This window comes from Cariama cristata, unplaced genomic scaffold (genome assembly GCF_000690535.1).
Source record: "Cariama cristata isolate BGI_N322 unplaced genomic scaffold, ASM69053v1 scaffold9227, whole genome shotgun sequence".
Taxonomy (NCBI): Eukaryota; Metazoa; Chordata; class Aves; order Cariamiformes; family Cariamidae; genus Cariama; species Cariama cristata.
In genome coordinates, this window is record NW_009628336.1 from 1 (window position 1) to 13,806 (window position 13,806).

Consider the following 13,806-nt stretch of genomic DNA (forward strand, 5'->3'; position numbering starts at 1 on the left):
TGGTGGAGTTGCCATCCCTGGAGGCGTTTCAGAAAAGAGTGGACGTGACACTTAGTGCCATAGTCTAGTTGACATGGTGGTGTTAGGGCTGAGGTTGATCCCAGCCCTAATGATCCCAGAGGTCTTTTCCAACCAAAATGATTCTGTGATTCCTTATGTGAGCATGCACATGTGCAGCTGCTTGGTAAACTGGATTGAGAAACTAATCTAGATTAAAATTGACCCATCCAAGGAAGGTTAATTTTTAAACATTATCAGTTTTATTGTCTGGTTCACTGTATTGACTAGTGACAGAACTGAAGTAAAAGGGTGGCCCTGAGCAATTGGGAATGTGGAAGCAGTATTGCCTTGAAAACACATGAGGCTACAATGTAAGTGTGCTGGAAAAAGAGCTTGTACCGACTACATTTTAAAAAACTGTTCAGTCTGCATTAAAGAGAACTGGCCTAAATAAACTGGCTACTGCAGCCAAATGTAATCCATTATTTCTCCCTAGTGGGAACAGTTTTTGTAATCAATTACTATTTAGCACTTGAAACTTCATTTTAAAATGAAGTTTCATGTGGTGGCAAAATTATTTTTTTGATTCTGATTGAATTTTGAATCTATTTTAGTAGATAAGATTTGGGAGTTACAGATTTTTTTTCCTGAGTGTGTCAGTGTGTACATCACCTGTATATGAACATTGTTGGCCATAAAATTGCTTTTAATCCAGCAGAACCAGTACAGACCTACTGTAAGTCTCCCATCTCCCTTCATTTGCATCTCAGTGGTTATAAAAGGAATGAAGTGTTTCCCTCCCTCATGGTTTTTTTTTCTGACTAGGTAGTTGATTTATGATTAAATATTTCTTGTTTTCTCTGTAAACTTTCCTATATCACTGGATCTTCATCTTCTGTGCTGGGCTCTCTTGTTAAAGTCAGTCACCAGAGTTATTTTGTGGACTTTGGCCCTGAAATAACTGTCCACATATGAAATGGCTATAACATAAGCATCTCTATTTGAGTAAGTCACTGTAAAGCCTATTGAACGTGGTGCACAGTTCATACCAGGAGATATACCTGCATGTGGTCAGACCACCCGTGTGCTCAAACTTACAGACTCTGTTAGCTAGGCCTTTGTTAACCATTAAAAAAAAAAAAACAACCCTATAGTAATTAGGTCAGATGTAAAGTCCTAAAGCTAAGTGAGATGAATACCACTTAGCCCTATTGTGATGTTCCTGTTGGGACTGATTTCCTTCTTAAAGCCTTAGGCCAGCAGTCTTGGCGTTTATTTCGGATAAAATGTTTTGCGTGGCAGTCGATGTTACATGGCCATCGACGTTGTATTTATTGTTTCGGTGGTAGCAAATACTCCACTTGCTTGGCTTTTAAAGCAAGCTCCAAAAGAGAGCAGCAGCCGTAACTGGGAATTTGGTTCATATCTCCTGTTTTGCAAGATGCTTATTTCTATATTTTGATTAAGGCATCCTTGTCAGAAGTATCTTCACTTGGCAACTAATGAGAATCAGTGCTAATTGATTCTGGTTCTTTGGGCTTTTTATAGCACTAAGAGATTCTACAAATACCTTGTTGTAGAATGTTGTGCACTTAAAGTGATAAAGATAGTATTTTCCATTGGATCACCTCCCTTGCCCTTTGTTTGGACAATTGAGTTGCCCCTTACCAGTCACTTTAATGGCTGGTTAATTCTACCAGCCTAATTTCAAACATATTTTTTGGTTTTCTGAGATAGACTAAATATGAGGAAAATACACCTGGTTTTCTGGTTTTCTTTCTGTTCTTACAGTTCATAGGAGTAGAATTGAATTCTTCCTTGGCTTGAAAGTTTCTTCTACCAGGTTGCTTCTAGTCCCTTGAGTTGCTTGTAATGTAGGCACCCTGAGAACGCTCTAAGTATGTCATGTGGAAAGTTATGCTTGTGACATGGCCAGATTTTAAATGTGATTCTTGTGAACACAGCTGTTAAAAGTCTGTTTGCCTGGTTTGCACAGTGTCCACTTGACACCTAGCTCATGACTGAGGTCCTCCCTGCCCATCCTGACAGTCTTATGTCATTCTCACATTCCAAGCTTGCTTCAGTGCTTTGAGAACTGTGTATAGTGGAAGAGTAGGTTAGTGTGTAATTTTTGTTCACTACGATTACCTCAGTCTCTCTTTCAAGCCCATGACAGAGGAGAGGCTTAAGGATGCAAGCATAGTCTGACCAGGAGGGATCCCAGACATTACCACTTCATTGTTTGCTTCAGGTAGGTTAGGTTGTTGGGAGAGGAGATAATAGACTTCCGTCTTGGGACATCGATCCTTTGGTCTCTCCTGTGAGAGACGGAGAAGAAAAGGGATAGCTGAAGTAGGCAGAGTAGAGAAAACACTAGCTTGAAAGGCTATCTGGAAAATGTTTCCTCAACATTAGACTGAATTGAATTTTAGGCCTGAACCACAGGCTTGCAGGGCTTTTCTAGCTAAGGATCCAAATATAGCCTAGCTACTGCTTCAAGAGCTGACTTACCCTTTCTTTTTCCCAGTAAAGCCTGGGTTTGTGAACGTGGAAAACCCCAAAGGCACTGAGGATGCTCCAGGGAGGCCACAAGATGTGGTTGGGTGTGGTGACATCAGGCCTAGTTTGTGTCCAAAGGAGCCTGAGGCTTACCCTGCTCTTAGTAGCTGCCTCCTGTGGCTGGAGTAAGAAGGCTTCATCACTAGGCTCCCCTTGATCAGGCAGCCTGTAGTAAACACCAACCACAAAGTTCCCTTGTTGCCTTGGTCTCTAATTCTTACCCGTGAGCTTTCAGCCTGCTTGTGGCTATTCTTCAGAGACAGCTCTTCACAATATATCCATCTTTTGATGTAGAAGGCAGGCCCTCCACACCTCCTTCCTCACCTGTCCCTTCTGAACAGCCTGTAGCCATTGATATCCCTACACTCCAGTTGTGGGATTCATCCCACCAGTTTTCAGTAATGGCAACTAGATTGCAGCTTTCTAGCAGCATGGCGGCTTCTGATTCCTCCTGTTTGTTGCCCATGCTATGTGCATTGGTGTAGATACTGTGTCTGGGCTGTTGGCCGTGTCACCTTCTTAGAGGAACACGCTTTAATTCCTTTCAGGTATTTTACCAGTGTTTCCCTGTTGGCTCCTGTTATCTCAGGAGCCCCTGGCTTATCTCCGTAAGACCTCCGGTGTGCTCCAGTGTACCCAGTACATCTCAGAGCAACAGGGTGAGGGGCCTTGCTGGCAACCTGTCCCTCTAACCTTGGCATATTGTCCCGCAGCTTGTCATGGGCAAGCCTGATCTTATCCCCCTCCCCCTTCAAGTCTAGCTTAAGTCATGTTCAACTGTAATTTCTTTAGAAGGAGCTTTGTCATAGAGTGAAACTACTTTTGGTTCCAAATTAGAGATTCATCTGCAGAAGACAGGGAGGAGTTCTTGCTTAAGATGTTAGCATCCGTACACACTTAAATTCAGTTTGCGCATGTATAATGGGATATATGATTTTCTGACATTAAAGGTGGGATTCAGGTGCCTGAACATCAATGTCTTTTGCACTGTAGATATTGTCGATTATCCTCTGCTATGGTATGAACCTCCTACAGGTTCTTTTTGTGTCATATGTGCCAGTACAACGTGGATGTTGCAGATATCCCAGGGATTAAGTTGAAGCATTCAAGTCTTATCTTAATTTAAAAGGGTTTCCTGTGAGGGAGGTCTTCTGGGAAAATATCTTAATTTTCCAATCATTGCCTTCATTGTTGCCATAAAACTGCCTGTGTTTTTAAAATGTTTTTGTGTTGTAGGTGTTTTTTGTGGGGGTTTGAGGGGGGTTTTGGTGTTATTTGCAATACAGATATTTATCATCGTTCTTTACCATGTTCTTTGATCAGCAGTCAAGTTACAATCAATGATCAATTGCTCCTTTGAGCAAATTTGGCTGCTTTCTGGAAAAAAGAGCTCTAGAGGGTTACCCTAACCTGGCATCCTTCAAAGAACATTGGCACATCTCAACAGACACATCAACTGCTGTTTGTAACTTCCTGGCATCTCGGAGACCCCCAAAAGCAGGTTGCACCTTTGTAAAACCTTCTGTCAATTTTTTTGCATGAAGACAATAAACCACGCTGAAATTATAAATGCAAATAAAATTGTAAATGAAAGCAGCTTGGAGTGTCTTCCAGTGTCAGTGTTCATGAAGGAGCAGAAGTTACTTATTGCTGTCAGGAATTCTTTATGCTGCTTTGTCAAGCTGTACATTAAACACTTCTGTTCATTCCCGTCCCCCTGGGAATACTTGCATGCTGCCTGGCTTCTGCGGGTTGGAGGAAGCTGTGGGCTGTGTATGCTTACACTGCTGTCCATAGTCTTGTGTGAAGGGGCACTTGCCCTTTAGGTACTGCACAGACAGGTGATTTCCAGATCTGATTGTCTGCAACACATGCACAGTGGCTTGTTTTACTACATGACACGTGATGCAGGGGTATGTGTCTGGAGAGTCTTATTCTGAAGACTTTCTCGTTGGCTGCTAAATAACTGTCTTTTTAAGTAGAAGTTAAGTTTTGTCTGTATGTCTCCTGCAAGCTGCTGAGCTTGAAGACTCTGTGCATATGTTGCAGAACAGGATTCACAATGACAGATTGGACCAATGATTAAGAAAAAATGGTTACAGTTAAATGAAAGCAAATTCAGAGATCTACACCAAGGAATGCAGAAGAAAACAGATGAGCCTCGTAGCTAGAGTGTATCACAAAATAAGCATATTGACTTTTTCTGTAGTTAGAAAAAGATGCGCATTGTGCTGAAGCATGTAAAGAAATACTGTCTGTAGGGCACACCAATACCCCATAAAGTAGGATTTTCTAAAATAATTTTGGGCATTGCATTTTGTTAGAGTTATAAGCAAATCAGAAATTGAAGAACACAGTACAAGTGATCAGGAGTTTGGGAACCAAGACTTGGGATTTGGGCTGGGGAGCAAGGTTTTAATAATCTAGAGCAGTGGTTTTCAGCTTTTTTTTCCTTTGCAAATATAATGTTTTTTCCGTATTTGGGTTGCAGACCAAATACAGAGCTTTTTAAAGCCTATAGGTAGTAGGACTCCTCTGCAAAGTTATTTCTGTGGGCCCTTAAAAGCAGCTCACTGACGACAGGCTGAAAATTACAGATCTATAGAAGAGAAGTTTGAGGAAAGGGAAGGAGAAAAATGACTTCTAAGACGGCATAAGAGAAGAAGACAAAAAGCCATTCCCTGTATTCTTAGTGAGACTAGAATAATGAGCTTAAACTGCATCGAGGAAAGATTACTTCACATAACAAAAGAGTTTAATAACATAATGACACACACCTAGAGAAGCTGCAGAAAGTCAGTATGTTAGAAGAAAAGGTAGATGAATACTTGGTGGGCAGGAAGAAGATGATCTTGATGATTTCTGCAAGTTGAATATAGCAGCTCAAATAATCATATTTAAAGTGACCAGAGTTGCTTTGCTCATAATGAATACTGCTGAAGAAATACTGGTTTATTCCTGAAAGGTGACCGCATTTCCATAGTGGATTACTTTACTACTTTGTGTGGGAATACATCCTATGGAATGGGCTTGGCCACATCAAGTCCAAAACACTGAACATGCTCATGGACCACTTTGCAAGATGCATGTGCTCTGCTTCTCAGGGGCTGTAGTCCAAAGTGATAGATGTCAGCAATTAAATGTGCTGTGTGGCAGTGAGATGAAAAAACACTCTTTACGCCTTGTGTGTAAAACAGCTTTGTCATCTCTTAGCTGTCAGAGTTGCCTTCTTGTTTTTCCCTTGCCTGTCCATGCCATACTAGACAATGCATTTACAACACATTTGTACAAGCTGTGAGTTTTAAGAGGTGTTTATGATTACTTTTATTAGCTGCATTTGCAGGCTACTCTAGGAGCCACCTAGTGGTACACTAATCTTAATAAAATGTGTATAATAACAAAATATCTGTAGTTGTAACCAAGACATGCCCAAGATGTGTGTGCACCCATGTATAAATATAATTAACCTTTGTTTTTTCAGCTACAAGAAGAAAGATGCAGATTTGTCTGTGGCTCAGGGTCGCATTAAGGATCTTGAAGTGCTGTTCCATAGAAGTGAAGCAGAACTCAATACTGTCCTGAATGAGAAACGCAGTCTGGAGGCAGAGGTTGCCGATTTGCGTGCCCAACTTGCTAAGGTATGACAGGGCAGTGGATGCTTCCTTGCTTTAACACAGGAGAGGCTTGTGTATTGTAAAATTTGTTATTTTTCTTTGCACTTAGTTTGTAGTCTGAACATCATTGATCCAGCTCACTTACTGCAACTTGGATATAAAACTGAATTGCAAGAAATCTCTGTAAAGCAACATGATGTTTTAGAAATTTTGCTAGTCAACAGCTTTTATTTAAAAAATTTTAATAAGTGTTTCTATATTCATGAGACATCAGGCTATTAAATGTTGTCCTTTGTAAGGTCCTGCATAATGTTAAACTTATGCTGGAGTACCTAGTGGGACTATGCTAGCAGGAAAAAGAACATGCAACATACTGTGCTTGAGGAATTAATAATCCTCACTTCCATTATCATACTGTACTGAATTAAATCTGTGCTTTAAATAACTGGTATACAAACACGAAAGCTTGTTTTAAATATTCAGAAGTACACACAAACTTTTTTGGGTGTTTTCTGGGGTTTTTTTTTTTTGGTTTTGTTTGTTTGTTTAGGAAAATCAGTGGCTTAACATTAGATTTGTTGTGAATAATTGGTCCAAAGATGTCAAATGAAGACCGTAAAGGGATTATAGATGGAAGATAGGGATCCAGACAAAATTAAAGCTTCATCTTTAAAATTCTTTACTAGGCTGAAGATGGTCATGCTGTGGCTAAGAAGCAGTTGGAGAAGGAGACACTCATGCGTGTGGACTTGGAGAATCGGTGCCAGAGCTTGCAAGAGGACCTGGATTTCAGGAAGAATGTGTTTGAGGAGGTATTGTCAACCTAGTAATCTCATCATAGTCTGGAGTTCATGTAGCTCTTATTCAAACTGACTATAAGCAATTACTAACTAGTACAGGTAGGGAAAACTCAGTATTATCCTTGCTATAAATGGATTGACTAATAAAATAGTTAAAGGTTTTGCAAGAGTTACATGATAAATCAGTGGGGTAGCTGGTGTGAGAGCCAAGTGACAAGCATGGGCAGGTGAGCTAATGCAGCAGCTGACCCCTGTGGGAAAGGGAGAGTCTTGTTCCCTCTCTGTGGACCTGGTTGCATTGCCATGCTCCTTACTTGCACCAACTTTAGTGGTTGTTAGACCTGACTATAACCTGTTTTCACTGATGAGAACAGTATGCGATTACCCTGCTTTTTGCAGGGGTAGTCTTCTGCTTGCTTAATGAGTTGAGTTTGCTCATAATGGTTCTAGTGAGGACCAGAGTTTTTATAAAGTAAATAGTGGGAATGTACAGGTTGGGGTTGGGAAAGGGAAGCATGACCTTCTCTCTGTACCAGATGCGAGGTGTCATGTCATTTTATTCCATCTTGTGGAAACCAGCTGTGACCTTTGGGTCTTCTGCAAGCTCATTCAGTTAGCGGCTGCTGAGCAATTGCCACTTGCCTTCTGCTGTTCATCTCACCTATGCTAGTTGGGATATTTGGCTTGCCATGCACCAAACCATTTCAGCCTGATTAACTAGTAAAATATTTAGGGTGTGTTGGTTGAGTTTAATTTTTGCCAGCTTAGTGGATGAGTTATGTCTTACCACAGAATCTAGTGAGTGACTCGACTGGATTAAGGGGTAGGGCAGGGCTATGTGGCTAAGGACAGGGGCTGGAGCAGGGCAAAGACGCCAACCAGGTAGATCACCCTGAGTTGTACTGACCATTGTCTCGCTTCCATGCCCTAGAGTAGCTGGATTGCTGCACACCACTGCAATGAGAGACCCTTGCTTGGTTTTAGGGCCTTAAAATAACTTTGGTTCTTGAGGAGAATTGTGTTGCTGCTGACTAAAGGTGAAGCTAAGTGAGACAGCAGAAACTAATCTTAAAGTTTGCTGTGCTGAAGTGGAGGTGTTCCTTTAGCCATCCCTGGAGTTCTTTGATCCTTGTATGGACCAATTCAACCCACAAAGGAAAAAAAGGAATTGCTTTCCTTTAGGTTAGTGAGTTCATTTGGTTCAGTGAAGGGTCCAGAGCCCCATTAGAGTTAGAACATCGTGACTGGGAGCATGGCACATGAAGCCTGCTTACTCTAGTGGGGTTGAACTACTAGATCCACTCAGCGCTTCACCTGATACTTTGTAGACCCCATGGTATTTTTGTGGCCTTTGAAGGGTCATTGCCTGCAGTTGCTGAGAGACTGCTGCTTGCTAGTTTTCATGGTGTAAAAATTCACCATGGAAGGGAAAGCTTCCAGATCACATCAGGCCACATTGCTGTGAGTAGAAGGGCGTGTTTCTGAGAGTCTGTTTTTCAGATGTAGAGCATTTCTGCAAAACGACTGGTAAAGTCACTCTGAATTTGCGTTAGTCTGCTGTGACTCCAGTTTAGGCATGTAAAGTGAGCCTTGCTTCATTCACCTGCTGTTCCTCATGGCCGTGCTCCTACCTTCACCACTCCCTTGTTGTTTGCCCTACCCTGAAGGGAGAAATTGTTCCTTTCTCATGCCATGCATTCAGGCCTGGCCAGGCCCTTGCAAGGCTCAACATGAATAAATGCATGAGTCAATCTTACCTCACTCATTTGGGACCAGTGTTCTAGGCACAGAGAACTCGTACTTCTCTAAGAATGAAAATTTCTTAGTACAAATGCTCACTAGAAATTTCTGTTTATGTCTTCAGGATTGCTTGGGTTGCTGCTTTATTACTAACATAATCAAAATCTAATGAGCAGAGGTCACCCAGTATATAGAAAAAGAGAGATCTGCATATGCTTAAAAGTGAAATTTGAAGATGCCGTTTTTCCTCTATAATGATGTTTTTTCAATATATGTAACGGTCACAAAAGTGGTTAATTTTTATCTGACTCCTCGTAGACTGCTATTGTAATGTAGGGATGTATATTGGGACAGAAAGGGTTTGTAGTGCAGCACATGGAATCTCTCTTTGCTATGTAAAAATTCATGTTTTCTTCTCCCTCCTTCCTCCTGTTTTGACTTTTGTAGCATAAAACAGCTCTTTATTTAAATTGTATATGGATATTTTTAAACCTGTTTTTTAAGTCAGATCACTTTTAAGAATTAGATCCTGCCAAATGAGACCAGTACCTTGCATCTGTTAGTACATGCAGCAATTCTTAGGCTTAAATACCTTTAGTACTGTAGTTCCTATATACTAAATAATTAGTACTGAAACTAGTTAATTGATGTCTGAATGTGATTGCTTGTTCTGTTTACCCTAATGTGGGAATTTGTCCCCTTTTCTTTGTGTGTATGTAGGAAATAAGGGAAACAAGAAAACGACATGAACATCGTTTGGTTGAGGTGGACACTAGTCGCCAACAGGAGTATGAATCCAAAATGACTCAGGCTCTGGAGGATCTGCGCAATCAACATGATGAACAAGTCAAACTGTATAAAATGGAGCTTGAGCAGACCTATCAGGCGAAGGTAACTACTGCTATCTGCAGCACTGTCTGACAGGAAGTCCAGCGGGTGAGCTAAAGCCACTTCCATCAGGCCTGCTGTCTTTAAGGAGACTAATTATAATTTGAAGAAAACTTGTCCCAGTGTTCAAATGCATCCTCTGATGCTCACGCGCAGATGCATTTCCAGGGAGGTTATCGCCACAGGTAATAGCTAGGGGATAGCTTTAGTCAAGAAAGGCCAGTTTGTGAGAAAACACATGGAACTGTTCGTCACTGAGGAGGACACAGTGGGAATAATGGATGTCGCGCGATAGCTGATTAGACAATGTCTTCTGCTATAAGGGTTTTGGGTTTTTTTCTTGATGTCAGTAGATCCAGTTCTTCCTCCAGAGTGGAGGTGGTGGACGACTTGCAATAGGTGCAGTGTGTTGGCTCTAAGAAGCTGGAGGGGTGGGTTGGAGAGCTTGGGGAATGGGTGCATTTCAATATGGGCTTTTGTCTGGATGCAGTGAGCTTGCAAACTAGTATGGACATATTGAGAGGGGCTCCATGTCTAAGGTTGCATTGTCACTTTACTGTCTTAAGCGTGGCCTTTGCAATGTTCTCACCAGCTTCAATACTCTTTTAAATGTGTGTAAACCATATCACATTTCAATGATTTAAGTTAGTTCTGGATTGGTAAATTGCTAGATGCAGTTGTGGTTTCATTGGTGGTGGGGAAGCTTCAGGCAAGGTATTGGACCTTTTTTGACCAGCTTTGGTGATGAAAACCATGGTATATAAGTTGGAAATCATAGAATCAGAATGGTTTGTGTTGGAAGGAACCTTTTAAAGGTCATCTAGTCCAACACCCCTGCCATGAGCAGAGACATCTTCAGCTAGATCAGGTTGCTCAGAGCCCTGTCCAACCTGACCTTAAATGTTTCCAGGGATGTGGGGCATCTACCACCTCTCTGGGTAACCTGTGCCAGTTACTTTCTCACTGTAAAAACTTTCTTCCTTGTGTCTTGTCTAAATCTACCCTCTGTTAGTTTAAAACCATTACCCCTTGTCCTATTGCAACAGGCCCTATTAAAAAGTCTGTCCGCATCTTTCTTATAAGCCTCCTTTAAGTATTGAAAGGCAGCAATAAGGTCTCCCCAGAGGCTTCTCTTCTCCAGGCTGAACAACCCCAACACTCTTAGCCTGTCCTCATAGGAGAGGTGCTCCAGCCCTCGGATCATTTTTGTGGCCTGCTCCAACAGATCCATGTCTTTGCTGTGCTGAGGGCTCCAAAGCTCAACACAGTACTCCAGGTGGGGTCTCACCAGAGCGGAGTAGAGGGGAAATGTGAACATAGGAGTCATTTAATCTGGGAGAATGCTTTTTAAACTTCTTTAAAATATTTGCACTTTCTTCATTTATCTGCCTATTGTCACGGATGGGTGGAACGCACCTTACTTAAAAAGACAGAAGCAGCAATATGTTGTATTGAGGTAAAATAATAATTTGACAGAGTTCAGTAGGTTTCATGGAATTTAACAAAAGTTAACAGTGGTTTGACAAGGTTCAGTAAGTTTGATGGCAAGGTTCACCTTGGTAACTGCTGCATGGAAGGAATGTACAAGGGAAAATTGAGTTAGAATGATTCACACAGAGACCGGAGATGCAAAGAGTAAGGAGAACTCTCCTGTTGAGTCGCAAGGTTCAGAGTGGACCCCCTTGCTTTCTAAACTCCTTTTGGAGCCTATGTGCAACTGGATCCAATTTTAGTCTCAGACTTGGTCAACGGTTTATGTCTCATGGAATTATCCATACAATGTTTATAGTAATACTGAGTCGCTGCATGGATTAGTAATGTTTCATAGTGTTAATTCAGCATGCTATCAATCACGTACTGAGGATCGGTCGCAGGTAAGGAATGTCTTTGCCTTGGGTAATGAGGGATCTCTTAGTCTCAGGTAGGGAATCTGTAACCTTGAGAGGAGTGCATGCTAAAGGTGAGAGTCACCTGGCATGCAGTCCAGCTGCCGTTCAGGGAGAGCTCAAACTGAGCCCATCCTGATTTATAGGGCGAAGTAGTTGGCTGCTAGTCACTAGTATAGACAAGACAGATGTCTTCGTTTTAGCTCTGGTATTTGTTCTGTGCTTTCTGTGCTTATCTTGCACTTTGGGTTTCGAACCACCTTTTGGAATATTTTTCAAGACACCTTCACTCCCCTGTATGTGACCCAGGGGCTTTCCAGTTTGTCAGTTCACACCAAGAATGCGAGGCCTGTTACTTCTTAGTCAGCCTGAACCAAAGTACGGCTAGGAGTCAAGCGTATCTGTCACACCTGTGCAAATCCCAAGTTAGCAAATCCCAGTTCATCCAGCACTGGGGACACGGGAGGAGTAGCAGCTTTGTTATTGGTACAATTGCTGGTTACAGGTTTGTTGGTTTATTTGTTGTGCTTTTTTTATTTTAATATTCATTGCCCTACTGGAAGGAATTAGGCAGCTGCCAGTTTTCCGGCTATTGAAAATACTTGCCAATAATTACAGCTACTTCTGATTCTCTCGCGGTGGAGAAATTATGCTGCTGCTAATGTTGTTCTCCCCTACCCTTCACTGAGACTCCCTTTGAATTTGAAAAAAAAAAAAGTCTGCAAAATACACACACTTGGAGAATGAAAAAGTGACAAGATTTGAACAGGGGGATGAACGAATTAAGCTGCGTTTTCACCACATAAAAGATGGTTGTTGTTATGGATGAAGTTGGAATGTGATGGGAAAAACAGGCTTAGCTGTAAGTTTCATTTTGTGGATTTCTGGATAAAGAGGTGTCCCTGTTCAGAGAGAGTCTGAGTTGTTAAGGAATATGATGTCAAAGCAGATTGCTAAGTTTCATTACTGAGCTTCTCCAGGATGAGAGGGTCTTGGGTAAAAACTCACTTCTTGCTCTGACCATGATCTTTGAGAACAAGCAGTAGAAATCCTAACTCTGATTTGGCACTATGCCAGCCTAAGGAACTGAATGGTTGTCAGCATTCAAATTTTTAATTTTAAACTTTACAAGAAGCAATGGAGTATATGGTTGTCTTGAAATGCCTTCAAAACCCTTAGCCGAAAGAAGGCTTTATGTGTGTTTTCTTCCCTACTCAGAACCTTGTGAACAGCAGAGCTAATGGGGATTGATTTTATGAAGTTACATGCTCTGCCTGTAACAGTTCTTAGAACTGGGGCAGTTTAGCTCCTGGGTGGATTCCATGGTATCTAGCAGAATTGTTCAACTCCAGCTGCAAGGCATGAAAAGGATGCTTTTTCTAGCTATCTACTTTGATGAAACTTATCATGCAATAGCCTTGAGCTCTGTTGTTGCTCTGTAAGATTTGGTTAAAATTAGCTACTAGAAGTGAAGCTAACGAAAACTGAAAACAAATGGAATGGTGGCAACTATTAGGGAAATAGAATACAGCCAAAAGTATTGTTTTCCTTCTAGGGCAGGATGTCATCTGGAGTGCTATGGATAGTTTTAGTCCTTCTTGAAAAGGTAGTACAGAGTAATACAAAGACTAGCAAAGACAATTAAGAGTATGAAATTGGTGCTGCATGAGGAAAGTTTAATTTTAAACTTCACCTGGGAAGAGATGAGTGGAGAGAAGGGGAGGACACAGTGGATGTCTGTGAAAGGATAAATAGCATGGAGAAGGTGAATGAGATGTGATTGTTTATTGTTTTTTGGTAGAAGTAGGGACAGTGAATGTCCAGTGGCAGATTCAGAAGAAACGAAAGAAAGCTGTTCTTCATTAATACAGAGCTAAACTCCTTGCCCCATAAAAGCAAAAAGCAGAGACAAATTCTTGCTGAAAAATCCACTGAGAGATAGTAGGCGTCAAAATACGGTCTCTGGCTTAGGAGGTGCCTGAGTTGCAAATGGCCAGCTGAGATGTAATACCCATGGAATATTTTCATAGAATGATAGAATCATTACGGTTGGAAGAGACCTCAAAGATCATCAAGTCCAACCGTATACCTGATGCCACCATGTCCACTAAACCATGTCTTGAAGTACCACATCTAAACGTTTTTTGAACACCTCCAGGGACGATGACTCCACCACCTCCCTGGGGAGCCCGTTCCAATGCCTAACAACTGAAGAAGATCTTTCTAATGTCCAGCCTGAACCTCCCCTGGCGCAACTTGAGACCGTTCCCTCTTGTCCTATGGCTAATTGCCAGGGAGAAGAGCCCAACCCCCACCTGG

At 41.6% G+C, this 13,806-nt stretch overlaps 1 protein-coding gene across 1 annotated transcript; it reads left to right on the forward strand.

Annotated features, from left to right (window-relative positions):
* Positions 1 to 6,040: 6,040 nt before the first annotated feature.
* LOC104165196 (lamin-B2-like) lies at positions 6,041 to 9,604 on the forward strand (the record flags this gene model as incomplete). The annotated part of the gene is made up of 3 exons (XM_009704771.1): positions 6,041 to 6,197; positions 6,860 to 6,985; positions 9,434 to 9,604. Coding segments are annotated over 3 exons (454 nt in total), but the record flags the coding sequence as incomplete, so codon positions are not given.
* Positions 9,605 to 13,806: the final 4,202 nt, after the last annotated feature.